The 20,484-nt window shown below is 38.9% G+C and overlaps 1 protein-coding gene and 1 long non-coding RNA gene across 2 annotated transcripts; one reads left to right on the top strand and one right to left on the bottom strand.

Annotated features, from left to right (window-relative positions):
* The first annotated feature begins 11,260 nt into the window (after nt 1-11,260).
* Nucleotides 11,261-14,526, top strand: LOC124120978 (THAP domain-containing protein 2-like). Its single transcript, XM_046483915.1, has 4 exons — nt 11,261-11,407; nt 12,197-12,363; nt 12,942-13,386; nt 14,500-14,526. Exons 1-4 carry the CDS (start codon nt 11,261-11,263, stop codon nt 14,524-14,526), a joined length of 786 nt encoding a protein of 261 aa, XP_046339871.1.
* A 1,201-nt stretch (nt 14,527-15,727) lies between these two features.
* On the bottom strand, nt 15,728-16,724 carry LOC125376951. The gene is made up of 2 exons (XR_007219420.1): nt 16,528-16,724; nt 15,728-16,156 (listed from the first exon to the last, which is right to left on the bottom strand). It is a non-coding gene; the product is annotated as an uncharacterized LOC125376951 (long non-coding RNA).
* Nucleotides 16,725-20,484: the final 3,760 nt, after the last annotated feature.

Below are 20,484 nucleotides of genomic sequence, written 5' to 3' on the forward strand. Positions count from 1 at the left end.
GGCGACAACAGGTCGCATGGTTACCATGTGAAGTGGAAGCCCTTTCAATTGCTATCGCTACAAAGCATTTCAGTCCTTTCATTATCCAGTCAAAACACAAAGCATGTATCCTTACCGACATTAGACCATGTGTTTTGGCATTTGAGAAGTTATGCCGTGGGGAGTTCTCTGCTGATCCTCGGGTGTCTACCTTCTTATCGACAGTTAGCCGCTACCAAGCAACGATACAACACCTCGCTGGTTCTGCAAATGTGCCATCCGATTTTGCAAGCAGAAATGCACCAGAATGTGACAATCCCTCTTGCCAAATCAGCTCCTTCATTGTGCGCACAGAAAGCTCTGTTGTTCGACAACTGTCTATAGAGGACATCATGAATGGAACAACCCACCTTCCTTTCACAAGCAGGTCTGCTTGGCGTTCCTTGCAAGAGGAGTGCCAGGATCTTCAACGAACACATGCTCATCTTCTCAAAGGTACCCGACCATCCAAGAAGATAACAAACATTAGGGATATCAAACGATACCTAAATGCAGCAACCATCTCCAAGGATGGATTGCTTGTTTTCCGAAAATCTGAGCCACTCGGTTCACCAAGAGAGTGCATTGTTGTTCCAAGACAAGTATTAGACGGAGTCCTGACTGCCCTACACATACAACTGGATCATCCATCTGCACACCAACTCAAGCAAGTATGCCATAGATACTTCTTTGCTTTGGACCTTGACAGATCCATAAACACTGTCTCAAAATCTTGTCACCGGTGCGCCTCCTTGCGTAAGACACCTCATGTTGTTGTGGACCAAAGCACCAGTGATCCACCTGAAACTGCTGGGTTTGCATTTGCGTCAGATGTTATGCGCAGGGAACTACAACTAATCCTCGTTCTACGTGAATGTGTCACATCCTACACTGCGGCGTGCATCATTACCGATGACCGTGGCTCCACCCTGTGTGAGGCATTGATTCGTCTTTGCATTGAATTCCGTCCACTTGATGGTCCTCACGCTGTTATCCGCACTGACCCAGCTCCAGGCTTTAGCAGTCTAGTCACTGATGAACGTCTCCAGCAACATAGAATTACCCTAGAAATAGGCAGAGTGAAGAATGTGAACAAGAACCCAGTTGCTAAAAAGGCCATACAAGAATTAGAGGATGAGCTTGTGCGCCGAGACCCTGTACGGGGCCCCACTACACCAACAGCTCTTGCCATCGCTGTCGCCTGCCTAAAAACACGCATTCGTTCACGAGGCCTGTCTTCTCGAGAGATGTTGACCCAGAGAGACCAATTCACAAACTGTCAGTTGCCTCTGTCCGACAAGCAGTTGATCACAGAGCAACATGTAAATCGCCAAAAAAACCAAGGTCACAGTGAAAAATCCAAGGCTCCTCGGAGTCATCGACCTGTTATTGATCAAATTGAGATTGGCGACCTGGTGTACCTTCATAACGATCGCAATAAAACATGTGCACGGAATCGATACCTAGTAGTCGCCAAAGATGGCTTCTGGTGCAATGTCCGCAAGTTCGTTGGGACCCAACTGCGGAACACTTCATACAGAGTTAAGCTCTCAGAATGTTTTAAAGTCCCCCTTTGGAACAAGACACGTGTGCATGAAGCGAACAGTGAGGACACATCTGACATCGATGATGACTCACCTGAGACACTTCACCAGACACCGGAGACTCCGCACATTCCTCTGGAAATTTCTACTCCTCCTCTGCCACGGCTTAAGGATGACGTGTTTGATGACAATCACCCAACCGACATCAGTTCTGCGTCGGATCAATCTGACCCCCTATTTGACCCACGTATACAGTCATCTTCAACTTCAAGGCCATCACGTCAACGTCAACGACCAAAGCGATTTGATGAATACGTTTTGGACTTTTGAAGTATTGTGTTTGTTTATTAAATGTTATGTTTGTGAGGGGCAGAATAATCCCCATCGACCAGAGGGCAGTCTACCCTATGATGGTTTACTTACCAATTAGTTTCATGGTTAACCAGAAATTGGATCTTTATTACATCATTGTTTACTTACCAAGTTGTTTTTCACGCCTATTTCCTTCATTATAGTTTGTTTAGATAACGTTTATCATGAAGGAAAAAAAGACAGTCCTGCCAACGCAGGTTTGCTTGGCATGCTTTAATGTAAGCAGGGTGAGCTCCCCTTGGTAGCTCGCCTGTTTTGGGAGGCTCGCTTGGGTTTCGCAGTTCCTTTCGAGTGTTGCCAATAAATAGCATCAAGTGTTTACCTGTGTCCTGTCGATGTGTGACAAGTGTACAGTTCCTTCTAACCTAACTGGCGAAGCTTATGAATATCACATCCTCAAAATAGTTTTGACAACTGGAAATTTACTACCAACGTCTGTGTGTTTTGATATTTGCTATCTATGAAGCGACGTTTGATGATCAAAGTAAAAAATATAATCGCAATATAATATCCGATTGCATGTTACACATCACACACAGCGATTTTAATGAGCTTTCACGTGAACCCCTTTGTTTTAGCCGTACCGCAAAGTTTCAAAACCCCAGTGATCAGGTTATCCCAAAATATCAACCAATCTTTGAACTAATTGTATTTCCAACGAGTGGGAAATGTTATATAAATACTAGCTAAACATACTAGCGATGATAACCCTTTCAATAATCATCATAAATCTCAGAAAAAGTCCATTGTACGGTTCCAACTACATCACAAATACGTGTTCATGAATCACTATCAAATAGTGATGACACCTGGTGTTCGCGAAAGGTGAGCATATTCTGCCCCACCGGGGGCACTTGTAACCAACACATGCAAGGGTATGAACACTCCAGAAAGCATGTATTCCGAGGATATTTCAACATAAGGCTGATTCCACTGACATGTTCATAGCTCATTCGGTTAAAATTCTCAGAACATTACCTACAAGCATACAGTAAACTACGGTTATAACGAACACGCTTATAACGAACTTACGGATATAACGAACTTACTGTTTTGGTCCCGACTATTTGCTGTGGTTATGCTGTATATATGCTTATAACGAACTACGGTTATAACGAACTAAAATCAGTAGTCCCTTCGTTATAAACGTACTTTACTGTATTTTTTTTTTAATGCATACCTCCACCGTTTGTATTGCAGAGATATGGAAAACGCAACACATTTGAAAGGCCAACACAATAACCAACTACTGTCAAAAGGTACTGCACTTGTGAGCCCCAGTTTCCCCTTTCAATCTCGTCTTCTCCATGGTTGGAATGATTGTTGTCGCTAACGTCACACGTTGTAGGGACATCTTTAGGCCGGGTGGCTGCCTCCTCGTGCAAATCCATCTCGTGCAAATCCATCTCTTAAATATACAAAATTAAGCATATTGAAAATAGATGGGCAGCGTTTTTTCCAATGTTTTTTCTTTCTTTGACAGACACATTCTCTGAGGCCATGTGATATGCAAATATGTAGTAGTTCTTGGATCTATGGCGTTCTGGGGATATTGGAGTATGACAAACAATGCCGTTACCGCCTCTCCTGGTTTATGTGAGATGATGGTGCAAGAGCAGTGAAGCAATTGGCTTATCTAAACTGTCAGGCAGAAGAAAGCATACACCCATGCTTAATGGTGTCTGAAATGAAACAAACAAGAAATGATTATTCAATAGTGATGTATTTGACACGGATCCTTCATAATACCTTCAGCAACCTTCAAATTTCTTGGTATTTGCCAGATCATTTTAGTGTTTCACACTTAAGTGAACAAAATGCATCCCCCAAATTTTTACATCTTTTTGGAAGGTTTCCGGAAGGTATCCGGGCCGGATCCAAAGTGGGAAGGTGTCCGGAAGGTTTCCGGATAACGGAAACCTACACTTTTTTGGCTGTGCTTGTTATGTTTAGATAACGTGTGTAATGTAACAGGCAAACTCAATTTCAGGTGTATACTTTCTTTTGCCCTGCATTTTATATACTATGTTAGTGGAAGAGGTGGGCGGGGTTATATTCTAATGTAGGGTATCTGGTTAATAATATTGTGCTCTCGTATATTCTATAAAGGGGAACCTGCTTCAAAGATATACACAACAAAAAGAATTCTTCGAGGGGACGATTTCTGTGTATTTCACACTTATTGCATCTAAAATATCCAGCAAACTTTTTTATACAAAACCTAAATATGTTCAGGGTTTTGTTTTTCTAATTAACCACTCTGCTTCTAGATTCGAAACATTCTGATCCCTGTACCTCGAAAACGAACGTAAACCGGAAGTTCAAAACGAGAATAATAGTTCCCGGGCGGTGTTGTGATTGTATTACCCTGTCGTTTGAATCTCGTCTTTCTATTAACGGACCCGTGAAGATCTGGAGAAGAATTGGTCTTTACGCTCCATGCTTGCCGATGTTTTACAGTTTGGTGGTGGCATTTAAATATAAAACGTCTCATGTAAAATATGTAGTAAGTAAGAACAGTAATGTTGAAATCGCATTAAAATATAAAGATAACAATATACATCTGTAATCCTAAAGCTTATGTTCCACATGCCAAGAAGAGTCAGTAGGAAAACTGATTTAATATAGAGAAAGACGTTTGCCCTTACATACATGAAGAGACATCATTTTTTAAAGTATGAATGTGTGTGCAAATAATACGATATTCTACCTGTCGACGAACCGTGAGTGAGTGAGTTAAATTTTACATCGCATCGGCAATATTGCAGCCATATCGCGATGAGAACAAGATAATAATTTCGATATTCCTGTCAACAAAGGACAGTAAAACGGTAGGGTAAATATCACAATTAAACAATAAAACAAACCAGATCAAATGTAAAACATCAGTAAATACATAGAAAAATAATAGCAATTAAAAATAGGCTATACACCACCAGCAACCAAAGTTAGACCACCTCACTGAGGATCATGGGGACTTACATTACCTTTGCTTCCTGCATGAATCCCCAGCAGGATTTATGTCATCACTTTGGACACCAGTGGCTGACCATATGCTAGCCAATAGTAAAAAAGTCACAACTGAATTTCTAAAACCCTAGTCAATATTATATACTTTGATTGATAATGGATTTATGTGTCACTGGCAGGAGGACAATATTTTTACATTACTTTAACCCCCGAGTGACACCACCATTTATAATCTCAGTTGATGATAATATTACACTAAATTTAAAACACATAGCAAAACTTCAAAATTTATCCATTAGTTCTATTTCTTTTAAAAAGCCAATAATTAAATGAGCATTTACATTATTAAAAAGATCCTTTAAAGAAGATGAATGATAATAGATATCCCTTGTGAGAGAAAAATCTACACAGTCAAGCAAAACATGCTTGACTGTGATTCTCTCATCACAAGGGACACAAAACGGAGGATCCTCGCCTTTTAATAAGTATTCATGAGTAAAACGTGTATGGCCAATTCGACATCGTCGGAGGACAACTTCATCACGTCTTGAATGACAACCCAAGTAGGTATAACCTAAAGTTTGTTTAATTTCATGAAGTTTGTTTATACCCACTTGGGTGTTCCACTTTGTTTGCCTCAACTGACGTATATACATTTTGATTGATGGTTTAAAATCAGAGTGAGGTATCAGAAGTGGGGAGATCTGCTTATCAAGAGCTGCTTTAGCAGCAGCATCAGCCCTGGTGTTACCCACAATGCCGACGTGACTCGGTAACCAACAAAAGACAATGTCGAACTGGCCAGTAGATAGATCATTGTATAATTCTAAAATAGCAAGTATTAATGGATGATTTGACGATATATTTTTAAGTGCTTGAAGACAGGAAAGAGAATCAGAGAAGATAATGAATTGGTTATATTTAGATTGGCGCTGAATGTATTCCAAGGCAACGTGGATAGCCTTGGCTTCGGCAGTGAAAATCGAACTATTATCAGGTATCCTGGAAGATATGATTTTCGTTCCAACGACAGTGGCACTTGAAACAATGTCACCATCCTTAGATCCATCAGTAAAGATGGAACGATGACGGTCATATCTAGTACGTAATTGAACATATTCCTGTTGATATATAATTTGATTCGTGTCAGATTTTTTAAACTTAGTGAGAGAAAGGTCTACTTCAGGCCTGACTAATTGCCAAGGTGGAGTAGACAGAAGCTCGTATGGAGATATGATATCTAAATCAATAGCAGCAGCTGTAATATGTGGTTTGATCCAAATTCCAAGTGGTGGGATAAGCTTGGGCTTGTTTTGAAACAGTTCCTCATTAAGAGGATTAAAAACGCAATTATATGCTGGATTAGATGGGTTTGAACGTAATTTTGTTACATACTGGAGAGATAATTTCAAGCGACGTTGTGCAAGTGAAGGCTCATCCGCCTCCACATACAAACTATCTACAGGAGAAGTTCTAAATGCTCCAAGGCAGAGCCTGAGTCCTTGATGGTGTATACTATCCAATTTCTCTAAATTACTTTTAGCAGCTCCGCCATATACTATTGAACCATAATCTAATTTGGATCGAATAAGGGATCTATACAGGTGAAGTAAGGTTGCCTGATCCCCACCCCATTTAGTATTTGCAACCACTTTCAGTAGGTCCAGAGCCTTCAAGCACTTAGTTTTAAGATATTTTATATGAGGTAAAAACGTAAGGTGGCGGTCAAATATTAGACCCAAGAACTTGGTCTCCTCTACAACCTTGATGGGAGTACCGTTTAATAACAGTTCCGGTTCTTTATGCGGTCTATAATTTCTACAAAAATGTATACAATTTGTTTTTGCTTTGGAAAATCTAAAACCATTCTCAAGCGACCATTTTTGAATTTTATTGAGGCAAAGCTGAAGTTGCCTTTCTATCGTGTTCATATTTTTGCCACGACAAGATATATTAAAGTCATCTACGAATAGTGACCCATCAATTGAGTCATTCAATACCTTGGACAGACTGTTAATTTTGATGCTGAATAATGTGACAGACAAAATACTTCCTTGTGGGACACCCTGATCCTGATTATAATGATCAGACAGAGATGAACCCACGCGGACTTGAAATTGTCTGTCGGATAAAAAACGGGATATAAACTGGGGCAAACGGCCTCTCAGTCCGAAATCATGAAGATCTCTTAAAATGCCATGCTTCCAAGTTGTATCATAAGCTTTTTCTAAATCAAAAAAGATGGACACAGCATGTTGTTTATGTACAATGGAATTTTTTAGGAACGATTCTAAACGCACAAGATGATCAATGGTACTTCTATTTTTACGGAAACCACACTGGATATCTGTAATGAGATGATTGGTTTCCAAATACCAAACTAATCGATTATTCACCATACGTTCCATAGTTTTGCAAACGCAGCTAGTGAGAGATATCGGACGGTAATTTGATGGATCTGTATGATCCCGACCTGGTTTCGGTATAGGAACTACAATCGCATCATGCCACGAAGGAGGAAAAGACCCTGATGTCCAAATATCATCAAATATAGTTAAAAGTGTTTGGAGACATGATTCAGGCAAGTGTTTTAAAAGCTGATAATGAATATTATCAGCTCCAGTTGCAGTATCATGAGCTTGCCCAAGGGCGGTATTGAGCTCATGTATTGAAAACACTTCATTGTAGTCTTCACCATTATCAGAATTAAAATTTACCTTTTTCTTTTCCTGTTGTTGCTGAATTTTCTGAAATTTAGGGTCATAGTTGGATGATGAAGAATGCTTGGCTAAAGTTTCTCCTAATTTATTTGCAATGTCAACTTTATCTGTCAATAAATCATTACCATCTTTGAGATGTTTAATGCTGGATTTAGAACCCTTGCCTTTGATTCTTTGAATCATATTCCACACCTTTGATATAGGTGTGCGTGAATTGATTCTGGATACATAATTTCTCCAAGACTGACGTTTATTTTGTTTAAAAGTTCGTTTAGCCTTTGCACTATTTATTTTTACAATATTTAAATTATGGACCGTAGGGTGTCGGCGGAAAAACTTTTCTGCCTTTTTCCTATGCTTTCTAGCCTGTTTGCAATCATCGCTAAACCATGGTTTGCGAATGTGCGGGTTCACAGAGGACTTAGGAATTGTTTCATCAGCCATGTGTTTCAGTTGTTCTGAGAATATCTGAATAGGGTCAGGGATGTTTTTGAACGTTTCAGGTCTCAGAGTTTCAAAACAACGTGTTTGAAATAAGGGCCAGTTTGCTCTATTAAAATTCCACCTTGTTGAAGGTGGTTCATCAGTTGGGAAAATAGACTTTAGTATTGTGGGGAAATGGTCACTTCCACATAGGTCATCATGGACTGACCAGTCAAATTCGTGTATTAAATTAGAATCAGTGAGTGACAGATCTAATGCTGAATATGTGCCTGTTGCAGGATGTAAATATGTGTTTGCACCATCATTAAATATACATAAATTATTGTTTGTAATAAAATCTTCAAGGACCGTGCCCTTAGCGTTCGTATCGACACTTCCCCACAGAGGGTTATGTCCATTTAGGTCACCCATGATGACACAGGGTTGAGGGAGTTGGTCAAATAAAGACTGAAGATCAGCCTGCTGAAGTGGAGAAGATGGTGGAATATACAAAGAGCAAAGTGTGAAGGCGATGTGAAATGTTAGCCGGACTGCAACGGCTTGAAGACTGGTGGTCAGAGGAATAGCTCTATGAATTATATCCTGTCTTACCAAGATTGAAGAACCTCCAGTGGCTTTTGCTCCTGGAGGTGAGAAGTGATTATACATGTTATATTTCCTGACATCACATTTATCTGTGTTCTTAATGTATGTTTCTTGTAAACACATAGCTGATGGTTTAAAATCTTGAATTAAAAGTTGTAAATCGTTAAAATTATTCCTAAATCCTCTACAATTCCATTGGATTATGTTAGACGATTGAGTCATGGTGGCTCAATCGGTGAACGTTCACGTACACGTGAGGATGAAGGACTCCTACTACTGCTCTGTGATGATGGGGTTACATCCATGTCCAGAGCATCAAAAGAGTTATTGAGAGGAACCTCTGAAGAAGAGGAATTTCTGATTGATTGTTTTCTATTAAGTTTTTTACGTTCTTTCCTTGTCAGAGTAACCTGAGATTCAGTAGGCGTAGTTTCTACAGCCTCTGGCGTTGTAGGAGCTGGTTCAACAGTATCAGGTTGAGCAGTATCAGCTTGATCAGTCAAAGGTTGAGAGTGGCTTATAGTTTGAGTTGAAGACGAATTTGAAGTAAGCACTGATGATATGCTGACAGGTTGATCTGATGTGATCCATGTCAATTCTGTCTGAATAGAAATGGATGCAGTTGGAGGAGCGGAGGTAGTGACAGCAGCAGAAAAGGTTCTGGAAAGTGGACTTTGCAGGCTCTGACTTCCGATCAGCTTCTTGGCATCATAAAAGGATATATTTTGTTCATGCTTGAGCTTCAGGATTTTGGATTGTTGAAGCCATTCGGGGCATAACCTGGACGAGGCCAGATGTTGTCCTTTACAGTTCGAACATTTTATTTCTGCTGAGCAGTCGGTGCTGTCATGACTGGCAACACAGCGCTGACAGACCACTGAGTGAGCACAAGATCTGGAGCCATGTCCAAACTTTTGGCACTTGAAACACCGGAGTGGATTGGGGACATACACCTCCACTCTGATGTTTAGATAACCAGCTTTGATTGACGTAGGAAGTGCTGAAAGAGTAAAAGTAAGCAAATAAGTGTTGGACGGGATGATGTTTCCGTCTCTAGATTTCATTGTAAAACGTTTTACTCCTGTCACTCCTTGAGATTTTAATTCGTCTGCAATTTCTTGCTCTGACATGTCGGACAGGCAACGAGCTCTGTCTCGAACAATGCCTCGGCAAGAATTCAAGGTTTTATGAGGGGACACATCAACCTCAATATTGGCAAATGTGGTTATGGACAACAAGTTGAGAGATTGTTGCTTCCGTGAGCACTCAACAAGAAGAGAGCCACTACGGAGACGTGTCACATTTTTCACTTCGCCGCAAATTCCTAAGACAGCTTTGGAAATGGCGAATGGATTAAGTTTAATGGGTTGTTTGTCAGCTGCCTCAATCACAATAAAGCGAGCCCATGAATCTAAGCCACGAGATAATTGATCATTTTGATCAATGTCATCAAGATCGACATGTCGACGTTTTGAACGGGTTGAACCAGGGTATTTGTGCGACATGGTGAAATATAGTAATTCAGCACCCCTGCTCCCCACCCACCATGGAGTGCCACAAAGAGCGATGTTGTGTTGCACCGGATCTCCAACATGCAAACACCAGGGATACAGGGATGATATACTCCAGCAAGTATGACGCAAATAGCAATATTTGTATACCAAATTAAATGCCAGGCTGGTTCGGCCCATGACAAGTAATCGGATACATACTGAATTTGGAGGTCAACATCACCCGATTGGCCCATGAGCCACCGCCTTCTGGCGTAAGACTCTAGGCAATTTATTCAATCAAAAGTTGAGAACTCATACAAGTTATGCATGGCCAAGACCAAAATATACATGAAAATACAACACAGGTATGTATATACAATATTACGCACAGGGCCTGGCATGACCAGCCGATTGATAAGACCGGGCCCATCTTACCACCCGTCTAGGCGAAGTAAGGGTCAAAGTAGTGTGTTGGGCAAAGGAACACAGTTCCAGGAACCAGTGCCCTCAACTACAAGACTCCCGTCCTCCGCCGACACAGGGACGCAACCCACGGCAAACAGGTTGCCCATTTTAGTCGCCTCATACGACCAGCAATGGGAGGCTGTGGAAATATTCTGCCCCGGTTCCACACGGGGGAAGAGCGATTAGCGTTACCCAGCACTCACCACGAGGAGGTTGCTCTTCACGAGTGCCCGACGAACCGTGAAGTTCCGGGGTCGAATTATAGGTCTTCGGCAGCCCATGCTTGTCGTAAAAGGCGACTATGCTTGTCGTAAGAGGCGACTTACTGGATATGGTGGTCAGGCTCGCCGACTGGCTTGATGGATTTCATCAATCCCAATTGCGTGGATCGATGCTCATGATATTAATCACTGGATCACTCGATTATTTACAGACCGCCGCCATAAAGCCGGAATATTGCTAAATGTGGCGTTAAACAACAAACCAACCAAACAAACCAACCAACCTGTCGACACGAACTATCGAAAATTGGTCTAAGGTCAAGGAGACAAAGGCTATTGACCTTTTTCACACTTCGGTACTTCCGGTTTGAAAGCGAGGCTTGGAGAGCATCGCTGCTTCTGCAGGTAGTGTCAACACACAGGAAGTAATGGCTCACTGTTCGGTCCCATTCTGTACGATCGATCGGAGAAAAGCAGCTTCTTCGGAATTGTCTTTTTTCAATTTTCCTAAAGACAAGCATCTCCGGAGGAAATGGATCGCAGCCATACGTCGAGATGTGAGCAACTCCTTCCAGGTAAGCAGCCTGTCTGTCTAGTGGTACATGTGTAGAATCAATGTCACGAAAAATGTTTATCGTCAGTTCACAAGAAGTCCGACTAATTTGTTGTATACAATGATACCACAAAATTATATTTCACTAAAAAATGACAAGAACATCATGTTCTAGGTAAAATAATAATTGTTTACATGTAATTTCAAAATTTACTTCAATATTTCGAGCCATTCGTCACCGATGAGCTCTTGACAACATCATCACACTATCAGTAAATGGGTTGATATAAACAGACGGCAAACCTAATGTTATGTAAAAAATGTATTATTTATTTAAATGTTGATAATCTGGGGAAAGATTTATTTGAATGCAATGCCAGTAAGTAACACTGACACAATAGTCGACCTTATACTTGAGAAATAGTTATGTAATAAATATTTGTGGTTTGGGTCCTAGGCTCATAGATCTATATTGACTAAGCATGTCTGTCTCTATGGCTGCCTGAAAAAAATGTAAATATTATTTTGATTAAAGGATACTACAGGTTAATGAAATGTTATGGTTATGGTCCTTTTACTATCCTGCAAGTCAGGGTTATTTTCAGCAATCCTTGTACTGAAAATGTTCATACATTAAGGTAATATACAGGTAACTTCTACCTTATGTTTGCTACTTTTAACATTTTATGGCCATAGATTTTGTAATAATGGTTATCTACATATATGTTTTTTTACAGCTTCACTATTTTGAATAATAGAAACTTAATAACATTGTTAAATATGTTTATTGATTTTAATTTGTTTGTTTCAGATTGGTCGCAATATTACTTTTGTATGCTCCAACCACTTCAAGCAATGTGAAATTAAAAGAGGTCTGGGAGGGCACAAAAAGAGGCTTGTTCCAGGAGCTGTTCCATGTATTTTTACATGGAACAGTGCCACCAAGAGTAGACCAACCAACAAGGTCCAGGACAGAAGGTATTGATTTGACTATCTCTTATTATCATATCAATTATTACATATAATATACAGTTCACTAAAATAGTTGTAATCATAATTTGTCATGACCATGATGACATTAATATTTTATTAAATCATTCATTTCTATTCCAGTGCATGTACTGTACAGTGTGTGACACTGTAAATGTATTATGATTATAATAATGTATAAATATGTTATTGTTATTATAATGGCAGTATTGCTCCCAGACCTGGCGGGTAGCCAGGTGCGCGGAAGCTATGTCCGATTTTTTAAAAGTATTGATTTAACTTCGAAATTTTACTGCATCCGCCATCTTTGTTTATTTGACTTGACTAGACTTTTGTCATTGACTTATTACATTTCTTTGTGTGAGTGTTGTCCAAAATGCACCCAATTGCTTAAAATGCAATCAAAAGTATAAAATATTTATGTCAACCCCCCCAAAGTTTTCCTCTTTTTGAGGGAAAACCTGCTCACATCCCTGATAATATATTTTATGGTACCAAAATTACTATTCTAGGATATGCTTTATTTACGAGGGAATATGAAATGTTCCGTGACTTACACTTTTCAGGTTGGATAGCATGGACTGTGTACCAACAATGCCTACACCGGCTGACACTGCAGATCTGGCTTCGACTACGGCCAGTGACCCGACCCAAACGTCTACTCCCCACCCAACAGCAGATCATGATTACCATGAGAAACAACACGCCACAACTGAAGAAAAATTAGCTTCTGCACATGCAGAGATAAAACGCTTACAAAATTGTGTAAATGTTCAGTCTGCAAAATTATTTTCTATAAGGCGTTTCGCTACCAGTCCTGTGGACATCAATTTTTATACAGGTTTTGCAGATTTCAATGAGCTAGATCAATTTATTCAGTGGCTCTATCCTACTGCTTCAAAGATGCAAACCTGGACACAGTTTCAGAGAGGCACTGATGTTGACAAACTACACTGTGGATTTCCATGTTCTTTGTCATTGTTTGACCAATTATTTGTGTTTCTCATTAGAGTAAGACAAGGTTACCCTGAAACACACTTGGCACATCTGTTTAATGTCAGTGTTTCAACTATTTGTAGAATAACTATGACATGGGCCAATTATCTGTATTTTTTGCTTGGATGTGTATGCATTTGGCCCTCTAGAGAAATGATAAATGAAAGAATGCCACAAGAATTTAAATGTTGTTATCCTGCAACACGGGTTATTGTTGACTGTACTGAATTGAAATGTCAAACGCCAACCTCTAGGGTTGTCAATTCAGAAATGTTTTCGCATTATAAAACCCACACCACTATGAAAGCATTGATTGGTATTGCTCCCCATGGGCCAATTACTTTTATCAGTTCACTTTATGAAGGATGTATTTCTGATAAGGAAATAACCAAACAGAGTGGTCTCTTGTCATTGTTAGAGGTAGGCGATGGAGTTATGGCTGACAAAGGGTTTTTGATTGATGATCTTCTTCAGTCTACTCGTGCTCACTTGATTATCCCCCCCTTTCTCTCAAAATCAAATGATTATCAGTTTACTAGAAAGGATGTAGAAATCACACAGGAAATATCCAGACTACGTATACATGTGGAGAGAGCAATCAGAAGAGTGAAGGAATACCATATTTTTGATGGCATAATTCCATTAACCATTGTAGGATCTGTAAATCAAATTTGGACTGTTTGCTGTCTATTATCAAATTTCAGGGGTTCTCTTTTTTAAGTGATGCAAAGAGAAAACTTATGAAACATAACATGGCTAATGCCTCTGTACCGAGAGTCTGGTGACTTTGGACCATTACTTGAACCATGTCATCATGGTGTGTCATCTTGATAAATACTCATTAAACAGAAATGTGATAATTGTTTACTGGTACATTACTTCAATATGGTATAGTATGCAATCAGTTTTGCAAGTTCTTGTGTCATAGTTGAATGGCATGGTAATGGGAGAGTGGAAACATCTTTATTTCCTTGTATTACTAATACATTCATGCTGAAACAGTGCAACTAAAGTTTTCAAAACTGAAGTATGTCAATACCATAACAATTTGATCATTCATGAATATGTGTGTACATATCTTACCATGGTTACATGTCTAACACATTAATTGTCAATGTCTCATGTCAGAGAAGTAAAGAAATTCATCCTTCATGAAACACATGAATTACAATGTCACTTGGCTGATGTATGAATCACATCAGAACCCGATTACTAATGTAAAACTTCATTACCCATAAAAATAGACATTTACGGGTTGATATGTCAGTAGGGTCTGTCTGGTTTCCAACCGTACAAGCTACTTGTCAAATTACTTTCCATTCATTACATCAGTCAACTTGCCCCTTACTGATAATATTGTTTAGATTTTACCAAGGATGTAATTTATGAAATAGTTGAAGTAAAACAGATCCAACCTGGTTTTCATTTCATTGCAAAATTCCTCATTGAAATATATTCTCTCCAAGTGGTAATCATCTTTGCACCAAACAAAGAAATCGACCCACCTGGCCCCAGTGAGTAACATTTGACCCATTACTTGATGATAATGCTGGAATGTTTCTTTGAGCTTGTATGTACCTTGAGATGTTAACTTAAGGTAGTTGATATTTGATATGGATTGTGCAGTGGAACATTTGATTTCTAGCAAACCCCAAGGGTCACTCTCAGACGGGTCATATACCCGCCTGTCTGGTGAAGTGGCTAGATATGGACATGTATGGGTAATGACAATTCCACAAGCATGGACATTAAGCTTTTGCAGCCTTGAATATGCCTCAGCAGCAGAGTCCTCATTCTCCATGCCATACTTCATAGCCTCAGTTTGTCTTTTGGATTTCAGTAGAGAGTCACACAAATGTTCAAAATTATCTTGTCTGGTATGCACAAGTTTAAAGTTACTTGAAGATAGGCGATGTGCCTTAAGTTCAAACCACTTCTTTTGCTCACATTGATCTTGTGTTTCCTGCTCGTATAAAGCACTCTGTGTTGATGAAACTGACAGCCCATCGAGAAATGTTTGTTGGTTTGATGTAAGTGGGCCATTTAGTTTGCTTTTAATATCAGGCGTTACAAAAGGTGGGGGGAAGGGGTGAGAATGGTTTATGATATGACTTTTGTTTATGTTTGATATAGGAGGCTGTTGAAGTGAAATGGTTGAACCTTCGGGAACTTGACCAAACGCATATGGTACAAGAACTATATCACTCATATTCGGAATGATTGATGAGAACTGATTAGCCTTAGGATTTTGACCACAAATGTTTTTTTAGAGTGGAAGAAAATTCATTATGGTTGATGTCTTTGGGCAAGGGATTGTATAGAGTAGACCTCAAACCATCAAGGCGTCTTTTTTTAAAGGGACAGGTTTCGCATTGGAAGATGATGAGTGAGTAAGTGTAGGAGAAGCAGAGGAAGTGTTAGTAGAGGCAGCAGATGTAGTTGAGGCAGCAGATGTAGTAGAGGCAGCAGATGAAGTAGAGGCAGTAGAAGAGGTAGTATCTGTTGATGACTTAGATGTAACAGATCCACTGGCAGGTGTTTTTATTTTTTTAACAGTGATTTGGTCTACCTTTTTGGCAAAAAGGCCTTTACTTCTTTGTGAAACATGCCATGTTTGTGGCAGCGATGTTTTTGACAATGCAGGTGGCACTGTTTTTAAGTCAAGGGATTGATAGTGTTGTAACAAATACAGTAAACCAATCACGTGATTACATTTGCCCTGGCCAGATTCACAATTACATGAAGTCTGCTCAATGAGAGTTGAATCGGTTGTATTGATCCAGATCTGAAAAATATCATTGGTAGTCTATTGTTATTATTGTTTTATGTGGTAATATCTGCTCAGTGTAATAGCACTCTTTTCTTATGAGGATTAATTAGCCTTGTCCAATTATAATCATGACTTGAAAATAATTATGCAGGGAACCCAGTTATCTTTCCTAAGCCTTGAGCATACTAAAGGTTTCTTCACTAAAGTGATTGTTCTTCAGACTATTGGTTCAAGGTGTGGGTTTTCAATAAATGAGAATTTTAATTATCTTTCCATCAAAAAGTACTTTTTTTTCAAAGCCACAATTGTTTTAAATGTATCTTAACGAGAAAATATGAAACAATTTATTGAGTACAAAAACACAATTTCCTTTCGGTATTATTCACCTTCATGTGATAAGGGGTTTCATTCTTTTTTATTGACTTGAAGCTTCGAGCTCTGCAAACTGCTCCATCAGGTTGAGGAGATACTATAATCATAAAAGTAATTGAATATCCTGCCTGTTATAATCATGATAATATCAATGTATATTATTGATTTACAACAGGTCTGTAAAATAAACCCTTGTATACAATTTATATCATTCTTTGTTGTATTTCATTTGCCTGTATGTGTTTACTTTTAGTCTGACTCATGTTACCATAAAATGATGAGTTATTACACAGATACTTCTTTGGATTTATGTGAAGGTTTATTGGTCACACAGCAGATCATATGGACACATAGTTCTCAAATGTGGAGGGTAATAGAACATTATCTGAGCTCCCTGGTAATGTTTAACACTGAACATGAATGGTACATTATGTACAGTGAAAAACAAAATTGATGGAAAACTGTGAAACGAATCTTTACTTAAGGTGAGTTGCTGCTGGTTCTTAGGCTTATGATAATGAAGGGACTTTTTCACAAGTTCATCACGTTTTCTTTGAGGTTACAACAAATGTGAGTAGAAATTTATGTTTTGATAGGTGAATGCACATAACAGAAGAAAGTATTATTTCATCCAGAGACCATAAAATATGGTATCTGCTTCAGCCTAACAATAGTTATGTCACATATGAGAAAGTCATACAAATCATACAGTGATCAACGCAGCAATATATATTTTTTATCTTTAAATTTCAGTTTTACACATACTGTTATTACTCATTTCATGTTCAAAAGAACACCCAATATTTTTTAATGATTTTTCATTGCTACTACAGTAGGAAGCTATTCACCACGTTTTTTTGTTTTGGAAAATATTTATACTTCAGGTGGAATGTAAACAATGAAAAAAATCCGATTATTCATTTCAAAAGCTGTTCTTATTTGGACTCGTATCAATAAGAAAACAAATCGAAACAACTTCACAGCCAAATAAAGTGTTGTTTATTTTTTACTAAACAATACTAGGTGTCACATGTATTATAAAAACCGCAAGATGTGTGTTTTTGGAGGACTTTGATAAGATAATATTTAACGGAAAAATCACTTCCGGGTTGCCGACACAACCAAGCCCCTACCTTCAACATCGAATATGTATCCCTCGCAAAAATTGCCATAGGCTCTTTTTAATACTTTTCTGGGGACTTTTGCAATTTGGTTTACCCAAGTTTCAACAAAACCGGGTCTTATGACCGGGACACAGTTTAAATTTTTGGTCCACACAGTCTTCGCGCTCAAATTGGTGGAAGCCATTTCGATACTGAATCCTTGACACGGAAGCACCGAATGCTCTCCAAGCCTCGTTTTCGATCCAAGATGGCGAAAGTGTGAAAAAGGTCAATAGACATCATTCCATCAGGAACAATGTTTGTGGTCATTACTGCTTCATTTTATCGACAAGGATCCCCTGAAAATGCATTTAACGTTGAGTAACAAACTTTCTCCGAGTGGAGAAGAAGTGCAAATAAATATATATATCTACTGATATGCTGGAACACATTGATAAAACACATTAGCGAATGTAGTTCTCACAATTTGTGATATCAAAAAGTACTTTTGATATTTAGAATATTACAAATTTGTTATATGATAAAATACATTAGTTGATATAACAAAAGCATGTATTGATATGTACACATTTGCGATACCAATAAATATTTCATGACATGATAACATCAAATTTGTGATGTAAATTCATTCTTTGGTATGAATAAATGAATTATTGATATAATGAAATAATGAATAAACCTAAAACGATGCCTTTTTGGGGTTGTATTAAGTAACGCGGTTGCATCACAGTTATAGTGTTAATTGCTACTCTGTTTCTACACCAACATTATTCTCATCTGTTTAAAATATGGCACTTTATAATGTGCTATTAACCATAATAAAGGAAATAATATATTAACTACAATAACGGAAATAATACTAACTTGCGTTTATCCATCTCTTTATCGTTATCATCACCAACACCTGTCTACTTTTAAGTGTATGTACTTTCTCTTGAACATCGTACTAATTACGCAATGAAACATCATCTTAACACGGTTACATTTATTTGTTGTGTATACAAGGGGACTTTGATTCGGTTAAACCGGAAAATAGTTACCCAGGTTATTACAGTATATCTGTTCACTCCTTGTTTTCAGTCGTGTCATTTTAACAAATAAGTTAGGTGAAACAGTTTTCACAATCTCTCCGGTTATGGAGGTTTGGCCATATTTGAGAGTGAGTTGAGGTGAAGTGGGGTTTAACGTCGCGTCCAAGATAATTGCACTTATATAGCGACGTGCATGTACGTGTGTGTGTTTGTGTGGCTGCTTGTACTAGTCCGGACTATTGCCGATTTATAGTGCTAGCTCACTGAGACACCATGCCGCAGTTTAACATGAATAGACACAGTATACTGACTCCGAGCCGACCAGTCCTTGTTTTAGCCCCTTAATGCCGAGCGCCAGACAGGGTAACAACAAGTACCATCTTTTTACGTCTTTTGGTATGACGCGGCCGGGGATCGAATCCCGGACCTTCCGCTGTCCGGGCGGACGCTCTACCACTAGACCGCGGAGGCGGTCCCATATTTGAGAGTGATAGGCAGTGATATAAAGTAATTCTGTTTATATGGACGCAAATCTTGGACGCGACGTTAAACCCAATTTCACCTCACCTTATATGGACGCTAACGCTTGCTACTTCATAATCCATTTTCTATGCGTGCGTGGTCGTAAAGAAAATGTAAAGTTACCTGATCCTAAGTACAAAGCAAATACGTATTCACGTGCTCAAAACGGAATTAACCCTTTTGGCGGGGGATCCTAATTACATATTATGCAACAATTACTAATGTAACAGCTGTATGTCGTTATTATCCCATAGCATAACTCTATATAACTTGTGGTTGCTATTCCCCTGGTAGTCTGCCCCTGCCTATAATGTGTGTGTTCGGACGATGGCGATCAACATCAAAATGTATGAATATTAACACGTAGACCGTTGTGCTTGTAGATAAAGTTACATACGCTTGACCAGGTAAAATATTTCAACACCTTTTCACACGGTAACCTTCAGATTCATTCAAACGGTAGTAGCATATCACACTTGGAAATGAAAGCATTACAAAACAGTGTGTTTCGTTTAAGGGATGGTACAGAATGGTATTTAGAAAGATATTTTAGTTGCTTCACCACTATATATGCCGACATAAATACTTCCTAAAACGTCACTCTATGTCTAACCGTCTGTTACTTACGATGGACAATTATAGCCCAACACATGTTGCTGAAACCCCATATCAACAGGAACCCGTTAACCACGTGCATCATTTTGAAGCCACGGCATCTCGAACTGCACATTTAACCGCCCTTATCGTTTCGATACAGGTGTAGTTGGTTGTAATTGCGCATTGTCTCCACGTCAGCATTGAAGTATTAATGTGAAAGAAAGGCCCTCGTTCTTTCTGTATGACGTTAATGCTGGTACGATCCCACGCAAAGACTTTATTATTTCATTATGTTGCTGCCTATTTGTTACTCCATGAAATGAACGAACGATTTTTTTAATTCAATGCCTTTGTCTTTTATAATGTATCATTGAATCGGATACCTCCCCAAACAGACATTTCCCCACAATAGTGCGACAATTACCCACAACCATTTTAATGAATGGTCATTACCTTTTTGTATGGATTACATACAGATCTCACTAAGCATATGTTTTACAACTAGGATGAGGATACTGGAATAGACTGAACAGACTGGAGAAAACGTCAAATTAGTGATAGATGTGACATATCTCACAGGGTAACATTCACATTACCTTGTGATCATGTTTACGTTCTTCTTGACAGTTTCGAAGAACTGTACAAAATGGAAATGAATTAAATTGGAGAACGAGAGAAGAAATTAGTAGTCACTGAT

The sequence above is a fragment of the Haliotis rufescens genome, unplaced genomic scaffold (genome assembly GCF_023055435.1).
Source record: "Haliotis rufescens isolate VD_foot unplaced genomic scaffold, xgHalRufe1.0.p SCAF_8, whole genome shotgun sequence".
Classification (NCBI taxonomy): domain Eukaryota; kingdom Metazoa; phylum Mollusca; class Gastropoda; order Lepetellida; family Haliotidae; genus Haliotis; species Haliotis rufescens.

Bases quoted from the DNA above. Each gene is read 5' to 3' on its own strand.
- LOC124120978 (XM_046483915.1), top strand. From the start codon at position 11,261: ATGGCTCACTGTTCGGTCCCATTCTGTACGATCGATCGGAGAAAAGCA. The intron at 12,364-12,941 runs GTATTGATTTGA...TACACTTTTCAG, and splicing joins AACAAGGTCCAGGACAGAAG to GTTGGATAGCATGGACTGTG. The intron at 13,387-14,499 runs GTAAGACAAGGT...GTCTCATGTCAG, and splicing joins TATTTGTGTTTCTCATTAGA to AGAAGTAAAGAAATTCATCC.